Source organism: Catharus ustulatus, chromosome 4 (genome assembly GCF_009819885.2).
Source record: "Catharus ustulatus isolate bCatUst1 chromosome 4, bCatUst1.pri.v2, whole genome shotgun sequence".
Taxonomy (NCBI): domain Eukaryota; kingdom Metazoa; phylum Chordata; class Aves; order Passeriformes; family Turdidae; genus Catharus; species Catharus ustulatus.
In genome coordinates this window covers 49,275,388-49,299,048 of record NC_046224.1, presented here as the reverse complement: position 1 = coordinate 49,299,048, position 23,661 = coordinate 49,275,388, and the positions used below count along the sequence as shown (strand labels likewise).

The window sequence follows — 23,661 nt, the reverse complement described above, 5'->3', positions numbered from 1 at the left end:
ACATTTTTCTTTTTCTTTTTGGGCTGCATTTCCCTGCAAATACAGTCCTTTTTGAGAAAAGCATGTGTCCCCCACAAATGATGTAACAAATCCTTCTTTGGAGAAATTTTGGCCCAGGTATGATGATAAACCACCAGTGTGTTTTAAATAGACTTGGTTTTAAGATGGAATTTTGCTCCATTGGCAAAGCCAAGGACACATTGTCTTTCTTCCTACCACTCTTTTTTATATCATTTAAGACTATAATGACAAATGCTTTTTCTCCCTTTGATATTTTAAAGAACTAAGGTCTTGGACATGTGTCTTTCCTCTGTATGCTTGATTTTATTGGGTAACACTGAGATGAACATAATCTTGCATGAGATGGTTGTGAAAAACTAAAAACAACCTACCCCAACACCCCACAAAAGAAAACCCTTATGGTTTTATTGTTCTGTCAAGGATTTATTGTCAAATTCCATTTCAGCAATTCCAGACATCAGGATCAAAAAAATGTTTGTGGGCTCAGAAGAGTGTCCCATTGCTATTTTGAGTCAATAGCTAACTATAAATGTTCTTTGATAAGAATACTGAGAGGGTTTCATGAAGGAATGATGCTGAGATCTCTGTTACAGCATTATGCATACCACATGAATCTTATCCTACCAACCTAGAGAAAAGGCAGGGCTCATTTTCTTGCAGGCTGGATTATTACTGAGCAAAAATGTCAATGAATCAATGAATGCACCTTCAGAGAATATTAGACTAATGCTCTTTCCTGACTGATCAGTGCTTCTAATGTTTTCAACAAGTTCAGTACTGTGGGGTGGAATTAATTCTCTTCCATTTCACCTATTTGCAATGAAAATTGCTATCCTAACCTCTTTGGACATCTATTTTAGAATCCTAGATGTGTTTTTTCTCTTCATTGATTATAGGGAGAGTTCAAACTGGTAGCTCAGATATGGCAGTGGGGGTGGACAAGATTGTCTTTAAAGGTACCTTCCAATCCAAACCATTTCATAATTTTATGATACAAGTTTCTACTCTGTTATTTTGTAAATGGGCAGATTAATCTCATCCAGACAGATTTCTTTTTGCTTTATGCTTAGCATTGTGTTGTTTCTGTTGAAAAAATAAGGAAGAAAACTTCAGGAGGCTACAGAACATTAGAAAAAAAACTAAGTTTTGCAATATCAAAGGTAATGGGCATGTTTTAGTGGCAAACCCACTTCACCAGCAAGCTGATAATATTCTGAATTACTTCAATGGTTCAATCTCATTTAAACAGTCATGGTAGCATATAATCATAGTGCTTTACTTTTATTCTTTAGAGCTTTATGTAATAGAGACAAATTGAATAAATAAACAGAGGGACTGTTCACCCTAGCTCCAGATAAAACTCCTGTGTAAAGTTCCTCACTGAAGACAACATTTTGATGCTAGTTTTAATATCAACAGTTTTAACTGTTTTAACAAAAATTCTAGTGGGTCATACATCATTAATTTGATGTAAGCCAAGATTATTTTGAGGATTATATCCAAAACCAGACACTAGATAACAAAATTTAGATGTATTAACAGCTTAGTTTTACATATCTGGATTCCCAGAGCAGCATACAGGACCAGAGTGGTATTTGAGCCAGTGTACATTGTCAGTCTCATCTCAATGCTCATTACAAATCCATGCCAGTAATATTCAAGTTTACAGCAGTCTGAAGTTGACTCCTGGCAGCAAGGGTGAGCTGTAATTTCCCCTTCATGTCCATCCATTAGGCATCCACAGCTCTAAGACCCCTCTCTATGGGAGTCCCTCTGGTCCTTCATTCAAATAGGAGAACAGTCCTTCTAATGGCAAGGAGGAGGAAGAGGAGGATGGTGCAATTCTCTCTCCATGTTGCCCTTATATTCCCAATTTTTTTTCTGCAGTGATAATCCAGGAGTCCAGCTGCCATACCATAATCTGGGTGATTCAGGCTCAGCTCCCAGGACTTCAGATCATGGATAAGACATGCATAACAAAAAAAACAGTCTGGGGAGAAGAAGGAACTAGAAGCCAGCATTTCTTTTTCTAGTTAGTACAGCTGAGTTATGGAGTCATGGCTCTTCCCTGGTCCAATAAAGTTTGAATTTTTCTGGCATAACTTCTGAGGTTCCGCAGAAGGAAGGACAAGTGCCAGAACTGGCTGGTAGCTAGATGATTTTCCTGGGAGACAAATGAATTACTGAAAGCAGGATCACTGCTTGGCTTAATGCTCTGAGTGCTAGGGAAGGATGGGGGATGGGACAGAAACTTCCTCTGGTTGAGTTTTAAAAAAACCTGGTTGCTGCAGATGAATTTTACCTGAATCCAATTCTGCTGGAATAAGACATGGACAAAGATCTCTGCTCAAGGGAAACTTTTAATGCATTTGTAAGCAAGTTGCATTGCTTTGTCAAGGTGGAAGCAGTCAGAGTGTGCTTTGAGACAGTCGAGGGCAACTGAGGGGTCTTTAACTAGAGGAGCATGATACCTGGTTTTCACTTAAGAGGTGTTTAAATTTGCTCCCGTCATGAAGATGGGATCCAGTGGAGCTGCATAAATCAGCTAATCCCAACAGACAGCAGGGAGGCCATCAATATGCTGTGTAAAACCTCAGCAGTTCCCTGTGGGTGTCATTAGACATCCTCATATCTTAAAAATCTTGTCCCTGATGCCATTTACTTTCTGCTAGAGGGCAACCTAGGCCAGCAGCTCCCCAGGGACTGGGACCACATGGGTTCCACTGGGGTGGCAAGGCTGAGCCTGGCCCATCCCTCCATCCCAGTCGGGAGTGGGGCAGTGCAGGGCACCAGGGCAGCCCCAGCCCCTGGCATCATGCTTTTGCTGGGTATGGGCTGAGACCACACCAGGACACATGGGCAGACACATGGACTCCATGACCAGGCAGGGGAGCTGGAGACCAGCCCTGCTGTGATATTGGTGGGGCAGGGCCCAACTGGCCCAGGAGGCTGATGTGGTGTCCTGGCCATGAGGAGAGTGCAGGAAACCCAGGTGGCTGGGCAGGGACAGTCAGGTTGTCAGTGCCTCAGGGCCCGAACTTGCATGCACTGGTCAGTCCAAAGGCAGGCAGGCTTTATATGGCTGCTGCTGTGCTGCCAGCCATGCCCTGGCCTCAGCTGCTCTGGGCAAAGCCTTACCTGCGTGACTTCTGTGTATGCCTTGCCTCCACGTGGACTTGGATTTCATTGATGCTTCCTTGCAAAACACATGCCACTAAATCCAGTTCATCTCTGCAACCTAAGCATCATTTGGGCCTGAGAGCATCCATCTCAGCTGTCAAGATACTGATTTAAACATCCCTGAAAGGAAACGTGGCTTTCCTATTTCCTTGCAAGTCAGTTGAGCTTTTCACAGGTAACAAATCCCTGACCCACAACTCTCTTAATGAAAACACCCTGCTCCACAAGCAGAGGTGCCCATGGGCCTGAGCTCCCTGGAGCAGTCAGCCACTGCATGATGGTTTGCAGCTGTTTTTGGTGACTCTGCTGTGGGTGGTTTAACATTCATGAGGGCACACCACATGGTGAACTCAGACTCACAACATTACATAATTGCTGTCTTTGGACAAAATAAACACCTCAGAAACATAAACAAAGATGTTTATTGCAAATAAAAAATCATACTCACATCATTAAGTCTTATGAAATATAAGGAGGTCATTTTGCAAGTTGTCAAGCATCCATGAGCACAAGGGCTGCTGTTTTCATCAGAACAGCTGCCTGGGACATGCATATATTTGTCTGAATGTGCCCAGCCAAATCTCTAGCCTTCTTTCTAGAAAGGTCTTGATTTGACTGGTGACATCATTCTGACATTTTCACAGCTTCATTTTCTCCCGATCTGGCAGTAGAGACTCATAGAAAACACCAAACCAATAATCTGGAAAACAAAGATATTACTGGTATTACTTGACAGTTCTGGAAATCCCAGGATATAAGTGATACACAGTGGGCGTATTTTGTTTGTAAATGTCTTGGATTTACATGCAGGCTAAATCTGCTATGGAGAATATTTTTTCCAATGTGGCTCTTACAGAATAGAAGAATGAAATCAGTATATATCATAGGTAAGACTGCCAACACCATGGAGAAGTTTCCTTTGTTCAAAAATTGGATTGTCTCTGTGCATGAGGACCCCTGTACCTCTGTGTTTAAAATGCAGTTGTTAGCTGTAAGGGAGCAGCATTTACAGAGAAGTTCAAGAAATTTGGACAAATATTGAGTATTTTATTTTCTGATAAAGTTAGAGGAATGTTCACTGTGTATTCTAAGGTTTCTCTCCCTTTGAAATCTCTTATTTTCCACAGTCACTTTCTTTTGTGTAACTGTAAGTGTGAAGTGTATGTATACAGGTATACACATACATGTGTGTACTGTATACAGGTATACATCTATAAAACTAGTTCACTGTTTTGAGTTGCAAATGATCGTGCAACAAATATTTTGTATTTATCAGTAATGGACTTGGGATAGAAACAATAAGGAGTTCGCTGAAGAAGCTGTTACTTGAAATAGAAAATTCAGTAGAGTCACCTTCTGTATTGGGAATTGCTGGGTACAATTCCATGACCAGTGGCAGACAGAGGGTGAGATGAGATCAGAAAGCATCCTTCTGGATTTAAAGTTAACCAGTCTGTGAAGGTGTTACACAAAAGTGGAAAGAACCCAACAGACACTTTTGAAACCATGAATGCTGACATAATTATTTACTTAAGGAAGAGACAGAGAAGAGCATATGTAGTACAGAGGTAGAGCTAAGACAAAGGGATGGACTCACACCTGGAATAAACTGCCAGGGCTTCCCTGACATACCATGTCCACATTTGCACTTGCACCCAAATGAACTGGGCCCTTCTTATCTGTATAATTTTCACTAGCAGGGTGGGCTGAAAGCAGTAACAGCTCACAAGTGGCACAATGAAGCAGGCAGAGGGGGGAAGAGCACTTCTTTTTTATCTGGGATTTCCTAGACCATAGAGGTGGTTAAGCAAGTGGCCTTTGATTTGTAATTGCTTGACTTAATATGGAAAGGCTAAATGTTTATCAAATGTAAATTTCCAACTGAAAATTTTTTCTGAGTCTCATATTGTTTATTTATGTTGTTTTCTAATCCTTTTATGACTGGGAGAGGCAGCCAGCACCAAAAATGCCAGCTGGAGAGTAGGAAAGAATGATGGTCAATAAACTAAGGGATACAACTCACATAACTGCAGTAACTAGAGCAAAGTGACTTATAATTTGCCTCAGGGATACAGATGGAATTTTAGACTTCTATTTTAAGGCTATTTAATATCAGTGTATTTCACCTATTTTTCCCTCAAAGTAAATATATGGGTGAGACACCTGACCACCCACATATAGCTCCTTAAATACCAGAGAGCCTGTGCTGAGTAAGAAGTCGGTGACCTGTCCTCTTCCAGTGCTGCAGCTACATAATTCTTCACCACTTATTACTGTTTTCCTGGAAACACAGTTTTGAGTTGGAACTTTTGCCCACTGTTTTACCACGAGGAGCAATCCTCTGCAAATGAGGATAAGAAGTTTTTGTTGTGAATTACAGACTAAACTTTCCACAGTAATCTTTTTCATTTCTGTTTCTCCCTCAAACATCCACTGGTGGAGAGCAAGGGTTGAGAAAAACCAAAGAGCAAGAGTGAGAAGAAAAAAATTACTGAAAAAAGCATCATGATGAAATCCCCTTCTTCTTAATCATTTTCTCCGATTCAAATCAAAATCAAGTATCTGACTGGATAGCCTCACTTATTTTCCTCCTCTCTTCAGATAAAATATTGCATGTTATTCTTCGGTGTATGACTAGGAAACTAAAATAAACATTTCACATACTCTGTATTTCTTTACACACAGGAATATATGGAGCATCACATGTGTGCACTCAGACACATTCATGCATCTTGCTGCTTAAAGTTTTAATGTCCCAGAATTATAATTTTGTACCAAAACTTCTTAATGATAAAAATATGTAATTTAAGGGCTAAGTTTTCTTAGGAGATGGCTTTTTCCTCAAGAAAAGATTAGGAAGAGGAGGAAATATCTGGCTATTCCTCCTCATGTCTTCTGGTCCTGTTAATTTGCACACTTCTCTGTATACAGGGCTCAGTGTCAAGGTGCAGCCTGGTTTCAGGACTGGCAATTTTTTTGAAGAAAATGTCCCATGTGATACACTTATACAGGCAGCTGGGTGGTCTGATCACACCTGAAGTTTGCAGCTCAGCAGTCATATGCTTTAATGAAATATGTTTATATGAAATAACAGTAAGGTTATAGCTAAGGTGAGAGGTGGTTTTCCCCTGTCTATTAATTGAGCAAGCCATTTGTTTTAATCCAATTCCCAATGTATTTCCAAGTAGAATATATTGCTTGTCAGCTACTAAGTATTTTAACAGTGTACAGTGGTACCTCAACAACAGCCAGCCCAAAGGAGATCCCCATAAGTATGGTCAGATAGTTTTTCATTTGTTGTACAATCACTTCTCCACAAGTCTGAAAAATAAAAAAAAAAATTAGTAATTATAGGTAAGCAATATCCTATGGTTATATAGGAATACATCGTCCCAACTCTCTCAAACTTTCTCTCTCTCTTTAACTCTGTGCTAAAAAAGGCTATTTGAATTTACTCTGGCTTATTGCTAATGAACACAAAAAATACAGCTTTGTCTTTCCAAGTATGAAGATTTAGGAGCTGAGCATAAAAAGCATGTCAAAGAAGGACATACAGCTGTAATGCCTAGTGTTTGTATTATTTTCAGTTAACAAGGAAAGAAGTGTTTGTACTTACTTTCACTTGATAATCATTCTCTACTAAAAAAGAGCTAATGTAGCCATGACCAAATCCGAAAGAGAACTTTAGTTTCCCACCAATTTAATCTTTGGATATGAAACTTCAAGGTTTATTATTAGTCTTGGGATTAACTAAAAAATATCTGGTTATAAAACCTAGCCTCAAAATTAATTTTTTTCAGTGTTTGGTGGGCTGGAAGGAAGAGAGTAATCAGCATGGCTTCATGAAGGGAAAGTCCTGCTTGTTGAACTTGATTTCCTTCTGTGACAGGGTAACCCACCTAACTGATCTTGGGTAGCCAGTAGGTGTGATCTCTTTGGACTTCAGCAAAGATTTTGATGTTATCTCTCACAATATCCTTCTAGACAAAATGTCCAGCCTACAGCTAAATAACCAAGTTATGCCATGGGTGAGCAACTGGCTTATGGGTCAGGCACAAAGAGTTAGAGTAATGGGATTCTGCAGGGTTCCATCCTTGGTACAATTCTCTTCAATGTGCTCCTTAGCAACCTGGACACAGGGCTCAAAGGAACACTAAGGAAGTTTGCCAACAACACTAAACTAGGAGGAGCTGTTGACTTCCTTGAGGGAAGAGAGGTTCTAGAGAGAGAGCTCAGCTAAACAGAGAGATCGGCAATCACCAATCATATGAAGTTTAACAAGGTCGAGTGCCAGATTCTGCAACCCTGGCTATGTTGGGGTTCAACTGAGGAGCAAGAGGCTGGAAAGCAGCCCTACAGAAAAGGACCTGGTGGTCCTGGTCTATGGCAAGTTGAAGATGAGCCAGCAGTGCCCTGGCAGCCAGGAGGGCCAGACCTGTCCTGGGGGGCATCAGGCACAGCATCACAGCTGGGCAAGGGAGGGATTGTCCTGCTCTGCTCTGACCTGGGGCAGCCTCACCTCCAGCACTGGGGGCATCCTTGGGCTCCACAATACATGAAAGATATAAAGCTACTAGAGATTGTCCAAAGTAGGGCCATGAGGACAGTGAAGGACCTTGAGGAGAAGCCATATGAGGTGTGGCTGAGAACACTTGCTCTATTCAACCTAGATAGGTCTGCGGGGAGACCTCCCTGCGTCTTTCAGCATCCTCATGAGGTGAAACAGAGGGGTAGGTACTGATTTCTTTACTCATGAACAGTGACAGGACTCAAGGACTCAAGGAAATGTCTTGAAGCTGAGTTGGAGAGATTAAGCTTGGATATCAGGAAAAGGTTTTTCACTCAGAGGGTGACTGAGCACTGCAACAGGCTCCCCTTGGCAGTGGTCACAGCACCAAGCCTGACAGAGCTCAAGAAGCATTTGGACAACGCTCTCACGCACATGAGTGATTCTTGGGGCTGTCCTGTGCTGTGTAGGAATTGGACTCCATGATCCTGATCGGTCCTTTCCAACTCAACCTATTCTGATTCTTCAACAGAAGTTCTGTGCAGATCTACTTTCCTTTCAAATATTTGCATATGTCCGTTCTTACAGTGACTACATCTTCTCTAGGCACTGACAATCCTCCTTCTGCAAACAGGAGGGAAAGCCAAGTACAACTTAAATGCACCAAAATTACATTACTCTTACAATCATCCAACTGTCTTCCCCCAAATATAGTTGTATTTTTTCACCATATTTCCTCTCTCACAATAAACACATGGGTCTTCTCCTTCTAGTTCTTCTAAAAATCTCTCATTTAAGCTGACTCATTTCATGCATTGAATTTCAAATCTTTTTTTCCATATCAGAAGAGTTGGATGTCTCTACTAGCATCTCACACCACCATGAAATTTGTGTGTTCATACGAGCGATATCTTGCACCTGCAGTAAACACAGATGGCTTCTCATGTGTCCTTTGGGGGCTTGCCTGAGGCCAAAAAGACATTAAAGTGTGGCCAAAACACCCTCTTTGTATACATCGTATTTCCATATTGGGTTCTGGTATCCTCTGCTTACCAGACTGTTTCATTGCTTTGAAATAGTATTTGCTTCTGTGGGACTACATGGGGAGGAAATTATTGCTCAGGCAGGACCTGATTGAGGAGCTGTGCAATTGGAGAATTACACAGCCAGAATGGACATTTGCTAACATCTGCTTTGTGCTAGGTGCATAGTGGCAAACTTTGCACCACCAGCATTCTAAAACTTCAATTACTTTGTGCTATTCAATTATTTTGTGCATTTATTTTTTTAATATTTTTTTTCATATCCATAGATTTCAGATTTCCTCATAAGGAGACAGGAAAATCACTAAATTTTTTATTTGAGTTCTCTACTGTCTACTAGATGATACTCTTCTGAGTGTGCTTTATTTTTGCCTGTCACCAGATATTTTGCCTAATTATTATTACATTAATTAATATTTTCAAAGGGCTGTAATTGTAAGAAATCACTCTTGGAATATTCTGCCATGAATCCCACAATATGTAAGGTTTCTTTCCAGCAGATCTTGCAAAATGAGTATGGAGATTTTATTAAAGGATTATAAAACCTCAAAGGTCTTGCATTTAATGTGCTTGATTTTCAATATACCTTAGCATTTAGAAAGTCTCTAAGTCAACATGTCTACTACCACAATGAGCCTGGGTGGGAGCAAAACCTTCCGAGAGAGGAATGAGAGCCAAAGGGTAGCTGGTGTGCAGCTCTGACCCAGAGTCATACCCTGACCCCAAAGTCATCATAATTTTAATCAACATTAACCACACAGATTGCTAAGGGCCTAAGCTGGAGACATCTCAGGAAGAGGAAAAGGAAGAGGAAGAGGAAGGAGTAGAGGTATGAACAGTCATTTCTTGACAGATGGTGTGGGGGTAATTCTGGTTAAGAAAGAGAAAGCAAAGCTTTGCCTTTTCAGAAAGATATTGTGCAAGTCACCAAAGATACCCTTGGATTAAACCTTGTCTCTTTGGAAAGAAGAGTGAACATTTTTCTCACATTTTTATAGATGTATCTGTTTTGGTATTTTGTGCAGAGGTCTGATGATTGGTCCTGTGCTTCACACTGGCACATGGTTGAGTTAAAATTTTTTCCCCAGTCTTCAGGTCCTTTCGTCACTCCACAACATTTGAACTGCAAGAAAGAAGTAAATGGGGAGAAGAGTTAAAAGAGAGGTGATTTTCAGTTTAAAGAGAGTAGATAAGGGAGTTGGGAGGAGCAACAAAAAACAAATTTTATTTCATCTTGTGCACAAGTTGTTGGTTTTTAAAAAAAAAAAAAAGATGGGAAAAACCACCAGATTTTCAGTACAAAATGCTCAAAAAAAGCATTAGTATATTATAAAGCTAATTATCAGTGATAGAATGGAACTGGACCACTGGGTATAGTATTTTTTGAGAATCAAACCTTCTTTTTGTAGGTTACACTTGCAGAAGGTAAGTTTCCAGCTCCAGTGACATCTACATTTCACATCTTGAAAAGCCAGATTGAAAATGTAAAATTCAGGCTCATAAAAACCTCTGAAATCTGGAAAAATAGCCAATTTGAATGATGGTTATCTCTTTAAATTAGAAATGGACTGAGGAGACCAAGGCTCCATTTGAGGTTTTTGAAACCTAAACCAGGTGCAGTTTCCACTTCTTGTTCCACTATATTCAAGCCACTAAAGCTCAGGGGTGCAAACTTGGGTTTGAGGTCCTCCATCTATTAAAAAGCAGCTGGAAATGTTCACATTATTTTGTATAAAAGCAAAGGTTGTGGGACATAATATAGCAGTCCTGGTACATTTAAAAATTAATGCAGTAATTATAGAATTTTTCATTTTGCTCATCCCTCCAGAGGGCTTATTATATCAAAAGAAATAAGCTGTCTCAGAAGCAGAGGACAAGGTTGGAGGGGCAATGGGCAAGGAGAAATGAAAGTAACGTAGGGAACTTAAATATTCTTCCTTGTTTCATTTTCTTTCATATAGCAGTCTTTGGAAACATAAAAACTAACTTTATCCATCAAAGTCATCACCCATTAGGGACTGAAAAAAACAGAACAGCAGGCATTCTGTCAATGTACTTGTGGGAGGGGAAGGGGTATATGCTGTCAATGTTATCAATAAGACTCCAGGGTATTCTCTGTGAGATACCCAGGAGCAAGCTTGCACTAAGCATCCACCCTCTAGGGTCCTGCAGGATGGGAATGTCGGGAAAAGTACAAACAATATAGAAACCAACTTCTCATCATATTTTCTTCCCCCTTCTCACATAGTAAATCACGGCATTTAATGACATCAGAGCAGTGGATATTCCAAATTAGATACACTCCTGATGTTTTCCTAATCCCTGAGGCAATCTTTCCTTAAAAGTACTGGAGAGTTTTTATTTGGGACATGGTGAAGGATCAATGCTCCTTCAGAAGAGAAAGCTGTTAGAAAGCGCCATGCAGTCCTGTCATGAAAGAGCTTAGTTAACTGCCAGTCTTACTTGCATGTGGTGTGCCTTGCTTCATTGCTTTTATAGACAGCACTACTGCATAAAGAAATTATCACAGGAAGACCATGTCCTACGAAGAGAACAGAAGCTCCTTCTGTGATGTTTCAACTTGCGTTTAAGTCAGACCCTTCCCCATCCCCAGGGAACAAAATTCAAATCTACAGTAGAGTAGTCATAAAATGGAGCAGAGACAAATACTTGTTTTTACTCTTCAATCACCTCTCTCTCTATGTTCTGGAAGTTCTCCTGATACGGTTTATCTTCTTTTTCAGTACTTTCCAGTTTACTCGTCATTGCGCTTAGAATAAGGTCAAAGGCTGTGTCCATCTGCAAGTTAAAATATATTATTAATTTTTTTTAAAGAAACAAAACTATATGAAGACACCACTAAAAATATAGAATAATACTGTACCTTAGATATGCTCATTGCTCCTAAAATACCTCCTATGAGCTGAAGAATCAGGATCAGAAGCAGCGCAATGAAAAACTGGGAAGAAAACAAAAGGGGTAGTTTTGACCAAGGTGATATAATTTCTTAGAGGTTAACATTTATCTTTCATGTGCTTGAATAACCATGTAGGTAGAATGACTTGCCAGTCAGAGCTACTCCAATTATTTCTTCTTTGACAAGGAGAAAAAATGGTGCTCAAGACAGACTGTGCTCAGCTGGTGATCCAAACAACCAGAATAGTGCCATGAGAACAGTGTGTAAGTGAGAGTTAGGCAGGATGACAGGAAGGACATTCTAGGTGCACCAGCAAAGAGACCAACTGGGAATTTATAAAATTAAATGGAATAGGTAATGAATGAAAACTGATGGAAGTAACTTTGATGATGGCTGGATGGAGAAAAAGCTAGTGACGTGCTCAAGTCTCTCTGGACCCTGTCTTCTTGCTGATGAGACCAACCATCATTTTTACCACAACAGAATTCAGAAGGGGCCCAAACTCAATGTAAGCAATGAAAACACAGGATCATAATCACACTTTTGGTTAAATTAAAAGGTTCCCATCCTCATTTGATATTACTTGCAAGGTCTCTATCCATCATATGTAGCTGTGGCTTGTTAAAGGTAGACAAATGTTTTTCTTCCCTACCAACATCAGCATGCAGCGGTTCTCCTTTACAGCACCACAACATCCCAGGAACCCAAGGATCATAATGATGGCACCCACGGCTATTAGTAGATTAGCTCCTGCAAGCATGCTGCTGTCCATCTGCCGAAAAGAGACAAGAAAAAACACCTTTCAGTATAAGAAGGTCCTCCTAAAAACATCTGTATTCCCCAAAACAAAATAACTATTTTTTAACTGATAAATACACTGAGTAGCAACTATGGAGAAATTCTGATCCATAAATAAACATAGGTGTAATGCTCCATTTTCAAATGTTGTGGTGAAAACTTTTGTTAAACATGGTTTTTTCATGATCTTTGTTTCTGCACAAGATGAGAATCGCCTTTACAGAGCAAATTAATAAATAAAGATCTTCTGTCTTTAAAGTGGCTTTCGGTTGGTTTTCAGTCAAATGAATCTTTGCTTTTTACTGGAAGTAGGAGATTTGATTACCTCAAAACCTCTCCTACATTAACCCAAAGTTAAAGAAAGAAAATCTCTGTTTGTCATTAGGAGGCCAGGAACATACTCTTTGACTGCTCCTGAGAGAACACTTCTCAGAGCAATGCTGCATATATTAGAGAAATAGTTAGATGCATTTTCCAAAGCAACTTTCTTTTCCTTTTTTTCCCCCAGGCTTGATCTCTAATATTACCCTCAGAGATGAGAACTTTATTCTGATGTGTGGGACATTCAGCTAAACAATTCATATACCTCAATATCATTAAATATCAAATTATTCAGTTCCCAAAGGACTGACTTAGGCCAAAGGCCAAAAGAGAAAAAAATGTTCAAAGAATATTTTCCAGTGTGACTGGTGCCAAGATTAGCAAAAATGTCTGGAAGTTGTCACATTTATCTTCTGATGGAAATTGCAAAGGTATATAGACAAGTATAATTTGAAGAATGTGTTGTTCTTTCCCTTTCCAAGTTGGACTGAACCTCCTGTTATTTATTCTTAGAAAGCTCTATTCATCTACAGCCAAATCCTTATGGTCTGCTCAATTATTACTGAGGCGAAACATACATTGGTTTTGAATGGGAACTTTGCCTGCCTGGAGGCTAAAATGTGAGAAAATTATTTCAATTTTGGTCCTGACTCTTATTTCATAGATTTTTGGGAAGTACTAACTGTTGCTTCAGAAAAGCAGTTTGACACAAATTTAAATATTCTTTTCTGAATAGGAAATATCTCAAAAAATAAAATATGGTAGTGGTTGTGGCTTTCCAAGTTCCACTGCATCGTTTGAGCCATCACACCAGAGATTGTCAAGATATGGCAGTTTTAGTTTCTAGTAAAATGAGGAGTGAAAGCTGTGATTCTTCCAGGGAAGGGAATGGCAGGGCTCTAATTTACCCAATGACACAGTGTCATCTTGAACCAAGCTCCCTTGCATCCATTCTCTGGCAGACACGAGATGTCTGGGACTAGCTAAGGGCAGTTATTCCATCAGCCAAATGGTAGGGAATATACAAAGCCATCTTCTTACTTCCACCATATTTTTATTTCCGGGTTTAAAAGTTATTGTTCTTAACTGACAGACTGCACTACAGCAACAGGGGAGTTATCTGAAGAATTGCAACTTAATCGATACTAAAGGCTCAATCTAAAAGCTGAAAATAAATGTGACATATCTTCACATATAGCCAGAAAGTCTTTTCAAAAATAGAAGAATGCAAATTAAGCTTTCATATTAATTTGCATTTCTGTGGCCCAAATTCATTTGAAGAAATGTACTGCTTAAACCTTAGAGTCAGTGCTAGTGGGTACACACTGGGCAAAAGAGCCTACAGGACCATGGGGTCTTTGAAACAACAGGACCAACCTCTGCTGTCTGTCTGCAAGATTAAGAGCTCCTCGAAACTTCATTTTCCCCAGCTTTGCAGAAAATCAAAGTTATAATATCTGAAGCAATTTAATAACCCATACAGAAATCCAGAAGGGCGACTCAGGGTCTTTTTTCTACTCTCCAGGAGGACTTTTAGGGCATTGTAATCCTAGATTCTCGGGCATTTTAAACTCTTTATATACAAATATGAGGGGAAAAGGATAAGGTGTTTTTAAGGAACTGTTGAAAATTAAGGGAAAAATCCTTTCTCCCTTTCAAAGTTGCAGTTCCTGAGGAAATGAGAATTGTGTTATTGAAGATAGTGAGGAAGATAAAAATATTCCCCACAAACATAGGGAGCAACCCTAGGAATAGATATGACTATACTATTCTAATAGGGAAAAACATTGAAAAGTCTACGGTGGTCTCTCTACCACCAAAATCATTAACAAAAGCGTAGTTACTTTTCATTAGAGGTGAGAGACACATTTTCAAACAGAAGTCTGTGTGCATCTGCATGAAACCACATTAATAACACTAGCAGCTACTTCTCATAGTCATGTATCTCTGCTTGCATCCATCACTTTTTTTTTACTTCCTGCACCATGATGTTTAATCTTAACGTAATAAAATGCATTCCTCTTCACCCACGCAAACCACCTCAACAAAAACATAGAAAACATGTGGAAATGAAGATGGGAAATTAATGTGTATGCAGTCGTCTCCATGTTTTACATGCTGCTGATATAACTGCATGTATTTACCTGATGAGCACCGGTAACACGTATCCATATAGATATTCCCAAAATAATGCAACCACACACCTGTGGGAGAAAATAAAGACAAGTTAGAAAGGTCAGCAACTTTTTTACTAACATTCAGTATCCAAATTGCACTATATGCTGTCCAAACTTCTGAAATCATTTGTTTGGCAAAGCAAAAGAAACATGAATTACTGGAGCAGAGAATATTGATCCATTTCCAGGAAAATTCGTAAGTGTAGTTAAATCTTCAGGTATGCACAAAATCCCTGATGTTTCCACCCCAGAGGACTATGCATTTACATGATGATTTATACATGTGTTTGGGAAGCGCACAGAAATTCTGTCAGATGAGAGAGGAATATAAATTGCTATTGTATATGTAAAACGTATCTGTAAAGAATGTTCTTTCTTGTATAATGGAAACATGAGATTTGATAAGGGATATTTGCATATCTGTTGTTTCTAGACTTATTCAGGACACATATCTAGAGACATTCTCTGTGATAAAACTGCTAGGTAAAGTTCTAAATAAATTCTTTTTGCTGTTTTAAATGCAGCAATACCTGGCTTTCTCCAGTCCTTAGAATGGAGATCATAAAATGCCTAGAGTAATTGTTCCCATTATATTTTTACAGAAAACAGCCAAGTGCATGTGAATATTTGACCAGCATGACTTTCCTTAAGATGTTAAAGTAAGGGAAGATGAATCTCAGGTCCAGATACAGTCCCTCATCTCTAGTTGTGCTCTTATTTCATTGATCATTGAGGTACCATTCCCCTGTGTGCCAGTCACTCTATTCCTAACCTTGCTGTTGATGATCTCTACACAGATTTTCTCTTTATTAATTGTGGAACATAGGTAACCAAGAGGCTACTCAGGTGTAAGGACTGTGACTACCGAGACAACTGGTAGGGAAGAGACATAACTGAGGACCTGGGACTAGTCAGATTTAGAATTATCCTCATCTACCATTAATACTGAATTTATAAATGGCCCTGAAATGTTGTTATGAATTTCCCTTGAAGACTGGGACTACTAAAATTAAAACAGTTATTTTTTATATGGTTTCGATTTTTTTTTTAAAAAAAGCTTTCATCACAGAAGTTTTCATGTAATATTCAGCACCAGAGACATTAATGGCTTTAGCAGATTATTGAATATGGAATAACGCCAGCGCTCAGACATGGGTACCACACATTTTCCTGCTCTAAGTAAAGCTCTTTCAAGTACGTTCTAAACATGAAAAAGAAAGTTGTACAATCAATGACAACTATGACATGTTAGCCAATTTAACTAGAACTCTCCACTGAAACCTTTTGAATCCTTCTGAAACTGCCTGATGGTATCATATGACTGTACATTTCAGTCTTGTTCAGCAGCACTGTGTGAGTGCTGTGGCTATTCATGCTGTGGCTATTCACTAGATAACATGGGCTTGCTAATGTGCAAATTTCCACTGAAGCATCTATTGCAGTAAATCCAAAGAGAGTTTGTCACACTCTCTTTTATGTTACACACTTCCCATTAAAATACAGCAGAGTGCTAGAAGCAAATTTAGCTAAATGTACAGGAACTCATCAATCAAATAGGAACGTTACAGTATTTCCTTGACATAAAAATAGAAGCATCATTTATAAATCAAAATTTTAGTAAGGTGTACACATATTTTAATTTTTAAAATAGAGTTGTTTCAGGTTGATAAAAATGTTCCATTTCAGTAAAATCTTAATGGTTTGTTTCTTTTTATTTTCATAATATACAAAGTGTACAAAAACACATAAAGAAAAGTTTTGAAAATAAATAAATAAAAATGGTCTGTTCCCAAAGAGTCCAAGTTGAACATGTCAAGTTTGCTGCAATACTCCATCTTAATTTTTAAGTTTTCTTAAAATAAAGTTTCAAGCAAATAAACTTTAATTCCAGAAAATTTCATTTTTAATGAACCTCTAGTGTTTTCTGATGGAATAAAATGAGCTTCTTTGAAAATGTCTTCACCCATATTCCCAAAATTAGATGACTATTTTTGCCTTAATCCTTAATAAAGAATCAGTGATATTATCTCAGTCTCATAAATTGAACAGCAACAGTACTGCCGTTCCTCAAATTTGGTTGATCCTTCTCAAGCTTTCAATTTTGAGGAAACGTGAGGAGGAAATACTGCCTAGTTGGTTAAATCAATATCACCTCAGATGAGCCTGACATAGTCCTGAACCAACAGTATATTAAGACTCTGCAATTCTCATACACCCAAGTACTAAACTTGTAGGGAATTTCCTCCACTGGCACACCCTTTTCAAACATTCCATTCAAGGATATCAGGAGGGACTGTTACAAGATTGCTTCTGTTAAAGAAAATATTTGACTGGAACACTTCCTTGAGACACCTGAAATTACAGTTCTAGGCAGGTCCTATGGAGAATGTGGTCTCTGGCTCAGCAAACCTGTTAAGCTTGTGTTGCTACTTCAAGGACTGAGATGTTCACACTAAGGTTCAGGGAAGAGGCCACTTTGTTTGTAGATGGTACTGCAAGTTTGGTATAAACAACTAATCAAAGATGCTCTGTCACTAACCACATTGCTTTGAACTAGCAGTGGAACAAAAAGGTAATTCTACAATTTTGCATGATGTGAAGTAGCAGTAGTTGATACAATGAGGATAGCAGGTGAGATCGGATATCCTGCAAACTCCAAAGTAGGCAAAGAAGAAAAATCTGACATGTGCTGTGTTTAATGCACAAAACTGACAAGGATTCATTTAAGGACTGTTAGAAACTCCATATAGGCACCCAGTTCCAAAGCACAGCTCTTCAAAAGCCCATAGTCTGCTATTTCTCACCAAACCGGGAAGATGAAAAACTCTGTGTGTGCTGGAGCCCAGCATGGGGCTCATGGGCATGTAGATGCCCAGAGGACACAAATCATGTAGTGAGGCCATAGTCAATTTGCAGAGCTATCTTAGACTATTCCAGGGCTTGCACACTCAGTGTGATGCTGTGTAAACTGCTTAGAAAAAGCCATCAGAAGGCTAGGAAGTCCATTCCTGAGTCTTATAAGAGAGGACCCTCCCTGAGATTGCAAAGACTGTAAAATGAAAGGACACCAGGTAAATATACAACTTTCAATCTTATCTATTTAGGTTAAAGTCACCTTCATTTCCCAGTGCCAGTAATTTTCCATTTGCCAATTGCCTTGAGCACTAGAGACAGTAGCTGTGGGATGAGTGGCTGTAAAGCCATGTCTGTTTTCTCTACTTTACTGTTGCAGTTTAATGATTTCCAAGAATTGAAGACAGGAATGTGAACCAAAACATTAAACATTGAATTTCACTATATTTCTGTCAGACCATGCATCTGTCCTTCCCAATCTTGATCGTGCTAAACTAAACACCTTCCCTAAAACAGTTGACTACAGTTGCATTTGTGTCCTCTGTTCCATCCAGTCAGTCATATGCACAGCAAACGCTCTCGGTGTTTTCCTCCTCAGAATACAGTATGAGTACTCCAAATTTGGTACAAAGATAGGAAGTTTGTTTCACATATGCTTGTTTCAAGATGCCCCCAGGATCCCACCCTTTTTTTTTTCCCCTAGGAAATGCATGCTGTCACTGGAGGCATGTGACATCTTCCAATGTTCATTCTAGAAGTAGTTTGGAGCTTTTCTAATGCTAGTCTCAGACTTTTGCCCATGTTTTCACTTACAACAAACACATACGAATGTGAACATGTATGCTGGTTTTGGTTGGGGTAATTTTCTTCACAGTGGCTGGTATAGAACTGTGTTTTGGATTAGTGCTGAGCAGATGGTTGATAATATAGAGAAGCTTTTGCTATTGCTGAGCAGGGTTTACATCAACTTTTCCTTCTCCTTTCATACTACTACTCTGGTGAGGAGACTGAGGATGCATGGAAGGTTGGGAGGAAACACAGACAGGACAGGTGACCCCAACTGACCAAAGGGATGTTCCAGACTGTCATCATGCTCAGTAGATAAAGTTGGGAGAAAGAAGGAGGAAGGTGGGGGACATTTGATGGTATTTGTGTCACAAGTGAACATTTCACATTAGGCCATCCTGGAACTGGCTGAACACCTGCCTGCCCATGTGAAGCAGGGAATTAATTCCTTCTTTTGTTTTGCTTGCATGGATGGTTTTTGCTATCTCTATTAAACTGCCTATATGTCAACTCATGAATTTTCCAGCTTTTATGCCTTCAATTCTCTCCCCAGTCCTGCTGGTAAGGGAGTGAGAGTTTGCATGGTACTTGGCTGCTTGGTTGGGATCAAACCACGAAACAGGAAAAACTTCCTGAGGGACAGGAAGTCAAATTCAGAAACTTACAGATTCTGGTAAGTACCATTGCATAAAAACTTCAACATAAATGTCAAAAATCTTCAATCTGCCTTGATAGAACTGGAGGAAGAAGCTGGGGAAGACAGTCCAAACCATTGCTGGTCTGTCTGGAATTTCTTTGTGAGATCCATAAGCAATCAAAGAATTTGGGCTAGCCACAAATTTTCCAAGGCTACTGTTTGTGGTCCCTTTTGAATGGTATCACCTTTTCACTTGAAAAAAATCCCTTGAGGCAAAACTCATAATGTGGCTGAGTAGTTCCGCCTCTGGTTTCAGTGAACCCCTGGTGAACCTGACAAAGCTCTGTCAGGAAATCTGACAGTGAGGTTGAACCATGAGAGAAATGTTCTTTAACTAAAACCTTTCCAGAGCTTTCAGGACCTGAAATTCTTGCAACCCATCTGAGATGTGATAAATAGACAAATACACTTCAAGTAACACCCATAAACCTGCCTGCTGTGCTATGTTGTATCGACCTTGGTACAGCTGCGGCACTAGTGCCAGCACATACATTCTTACAAACATTTACTGTCTGCCATCAGAAACTAATTATGCACTGAATGTTAAGCAAAGAACCACAAAGAAAGATATGAAAACCATTTATCAATTAGAAGGCTAAGAATTCAAGCAAATTTTACATATTTTCTGTTGTAACTCTATTTTCTGGATCTTGTATGCAAATAGCAGAAATAAAAGGAAGAGAACTCTCCATTGCTCTTAGAGAGTCTATTATCTTCTGACTGGGATGAGTGATGTCACTTTACATAAGGGGCACGAGATAAACAGGGAGAAAATTTTGTGGCTTTTCTACTTTTAAATGCAGAGAGAAAGGTGTTTAGATGGAAAAAGACAAAGGAAAGGGTAAAAGTTAAATATATTCTCCCCTCCCTGGTTTAGAATCATACTCTGGTTCCACTTATGCTCTATTTTCTTTACAATTCCTCTAACTGCAGCATTCAGATAATGGGGAACACATTTCATACATCACTAATAACAGTTTAAACACTAACTTACCCAAAATAAAAGGTTGAAGATGAACATGGAGTACTTCATGCATTTGCTTACACCCGCCATTTTCAACAAGCTGAGACAAAAAACAGTCCTGCAAAATAAGCTTTCCTATGAGTTTGGTCTTGATATGAAAGTTGTTCTTGTGTCTTCAGAAAACCTCTCAAAGAAGGACAAATGCACCGTGCTCTGCTCCTCTAAGCAAAAGTTGTGACCAAGTCACCCACAATTGCTTAAATAGTTGCTTTACCACAGCTAAATATTAACCAAGCATTGGAGAAGCACTACCAGTTGTTATCACGAAGTCTCCAGGCTCTTTCTGTGTCTTGTGATTTGTACTTCTCTGTAATAATCCTATGACTTGTCCTACACCTCCAAAGTAAATAATGAGGTACAAGTTGTTATAGTTTTGAGAGAGGAAACAGACCTGCTTTTAAGAGGAAATTGAAATTACTGCATTTCTTAATGCTTACGTTGCAGGGTTTACTCTTTCACTGCCTAGAGCTCACTGCCAGCGTTCATTCTGTTGTGTTCACACTTCCACTTTAGACATCAACCAGAATAAAGGGATGAGTCTGCTTTATCCCAGGAGAGGAGGGGTAAGGAATCTGCCAACATTTTCTCCCTCAGATTATCTACTTCAGATCCTTTTCCTCTTCCTCACCAAGTCAGGACCCCAGGAACGGAGTGTTGTGGTGCACAAAATCCTACTGTGCAGGTTTCCAGAAGTGTTTTGAACCCTAGCACAGCAACCCTAGCTCTGGCATTAGATGCAGGATACCTCTCAGCAGCAGGAGCCAGACACATTCCAGAAAGGAAGGCAATAAGCCTATTTCATTTGGTTTGAGCTTTGTCTTGTTTGTTTTCTTCTGTCACTCCAACTAGGAGTCCTGAGGCAAAAATAGAGGTATTTTTGCTGGTTAATAAAATAGGCTAGGGGGTATGTAACTTAGAATCTGGCTTTTGTAGGATCCACAAAAAAACCACCAGAACTCTATATTTAAAATAATTCCCTCCACCTGCTCTCTTAACTAGCTTTCCCATTTTCAGGAGTGGATCTGTACCTGCCTCTGACTTCCTGTGCTCCTTTCCGGAGTAATACTCTTTGTTATAACTCTATGATATCAACTGTCTAACTACTTTTTTTCAAATATTCACCCTAAATCCGAGAATGTTCCTAAAATGATTGCACTCATGAAATACAGATTTTGTAAGGATTGGGAGAAACAATTGTGTGGTATGGTTTCGATCTAACACACTCCACAAAGAAGTAAATTGAGAAATGTGGGTGTCTTTATGGAGGGATGCCATAGCCACAGATGAATCATGAGAAAAGTTTAAACAGTCATATAAAAATGTATGAGAAGGACCATGAAGGGTACTAAGGGAATTACAGATGATACAGGATTTGATAAAAGAAGTCTGCAATCATATGCTACAATTGCAGTAAAGTAAGTCTATTATAAGTGGAGTTCGGAAATGGCATTATGTACCAAAAACTACACTGCTGTAAATCTTCACACAGACTAGAGATCATGATTAAGGAAGGTTTGAGCTGCAGCACTGCTGTCTGTGAGATGCTTAGCCCAGGCATTCAGTCAGAGATGTCTGAGGGAAAATGTGTCGAGGAAATAATAAAATAGGAGACAAGCATGAGCATTCACACTTGCTCTTCCAAAAAGGACAGCGTGCAAGGATCTTTCACACACAAATCCTCAGAACTTCTTCTGTTTTCTCAGTTCTGGTGGGTTTTGGGGAGGTTTCCTGTCACAGGTTTGGGGGTTTTAGGATTTTTGGGGGATTTTTGAAGTTTGGTTTTTTTAATAAGCCAACTGGACATAACCACAAGCAAGTTCTGGCAAGATCCCAGTTTACAGCATGTTAAATTACAGCTGCTGAACAGAAACTCAGCATCTATCTGACTTTGCTACAATTTCTACATGCTTTATATCTATTTTTAATGGTATCTAAAATAAAAACATGCATACTAAGTTTAGAAGCAAACAAGCAGTTCCCAAAAAGTGACAAATTTTCAGCTAAAATCTTCCATATGATTGCCTATTTCTTATTTCCTGGCTACACAGAGCTTTTTTGTGCCTTGGAGAAGGAAAAAGCTACAATTATGATACAGATTACAATCTTAGTTGTACCTACAAGTACGAAGGTCATGCAGATAATTGTAGAGGTGTACTAACCATAGGAATGATATGAGTAATTTTGCTGCTATTTGTCTGTATATTAAATTGTTTCCACTCCCCCTCCACTGACTGTTTAGATAATCAGCTATATCCTACCAATAACAAAGCCTGTGTCACAAACTGCTCAAAAGCTTTTCCCAGCAAAGAACTTGTGAAAATGCATTTACTTACTGCTCCTCTACACATTAGAAGAGGAGGGTTATCAGTGCAGAGCCTGGGTGCAGCACAGGGCGGGAGCCTCTGACGCAACACAAAACTCCCTCCCATGACAGAGGACCTCTGACAATGTGTTCACACAAGAAACTTGAAAGAGAGGCATATTTTGGCAAAAAAAGAATAAGCCAGTTTGTCTATATGAACTTGGAGTAAAGCATCTCCCCTTTGACACATCCCAAGCAACTATAGTTGATTTTACAATGTTTTTATCTTCCTTCACCTCTGAGCCTTCTTCACTCTGAGTATTTTTGTCTTGCTTCACAACTCCCTTTTCTCTTGTGAGGTGCTTCCACAAGGTCAGACTGTGACCAAATGCCATATCAGATGATTCACTGCACAACCAGTCATATATTCAGGTTCTGACACGAAAAATTTATTTGTCCTGGATAGCACTGAAATCTTTGAATGGTGGGGTGTGAATAGTGGAGAATAAAAGAACCAGAATCAGAATCTCTGCTCATTTCAGTGATAAATACGCAACAGAGAAAATGGGTAAGAGCCATATTCAGAGTGGAGCTTGAAGCTTCAATGGCATCAGTAGATCTCAGGATCTGCTGAATCAGTAGAATCAGTTTATCTAAGGTGTGCAGAGATGGATTTCAGGCTGTAACTGCATTTGTCTTTCAGCCAAAGGGATACTTGACCTCTTGCCGACTCTCTTGTTGCTCTGAGGTCTCTACTCAATACAAGCTTCTGCATTTCCTAATTAAACTCCTGTCTAAACAGAAGTGAAGGTAAGTTGTTTACCCATAATAGCAGGTGAAGCAAAAGTTGAGTGACATTAGCTTTGTCAGCATTTCAACACTCACCCAAATGGGGTGTGCTGCGTAACGAAGGCATGTTTGCAGTGCAAACAGTAGGACAAACACCTTCAAACCAGTGAAAAGTTTTGGTATCTGTTCTTGCCTTGCCCATACTTGCAACGCAAGATCTGACTAAGCTTGTACTTAATCTACTGT

The 23,661-nt window shown here is 39.4% G+C and overlaps 1 protein-coding gene across 1 annotated transcript; it reads right to left on the bottom strand.

Annotated features, from left to right (window-relative positions):
* Nucleotides 1–3,847: 3,847 nt before the first annotated feature.
* Nucleotides 3,848–20,354, bottom strand: TSPAN8 (tetraspanin 8). Its single transcript, XM_033056822.1, has 8 exons — nt 20,295–20,354; nt 14,932–14,991; nt 12,321–12,440; nt 11,636–11,710; nt 11,443–11,550; nt 9,740–9,874; nt 6,439–6,522; nt 3,848–3,901 (listed from the first exon to the last, which is right to left on the bottom strand). The coding sequence occupies exons 1-8, from the start codon at nt 20,352–20,354 to the stop codon at nt 3,848–3,850; spliced, it is 696 nt and encodes a 231-aa protein (XP_032912713.1).
* Nucleotides 20,355–23,661: the final 3,307 nt, after the last annotated feature.

Excerpts from the sequence above, each read along its gene's own strand:
- TSPAN8 (XM_033056822.1), bottom strand. The coding sequence starts at position 20,354 with ATGGCGGGTGTAAGCAAATGCATGAAGTACTCCATGTTCATCTTCAAC. Across the intron at positions 14,992-20,294 it reads TCTTCAACCTTTTATTTTGG|GTGTGTGGTTGCATTATTTT; the intron begins GTAAGTTAGTGT and ends TTTCTCCCACAG. Across the intron at positions 11,711-12,320 it reads ACCGCTGCATGCTGATGTTG|TTTTTCATTGCGCTGCTTCT; the intron begins GTAGGGAAGAAA and ends TTTTCTTCCCAG.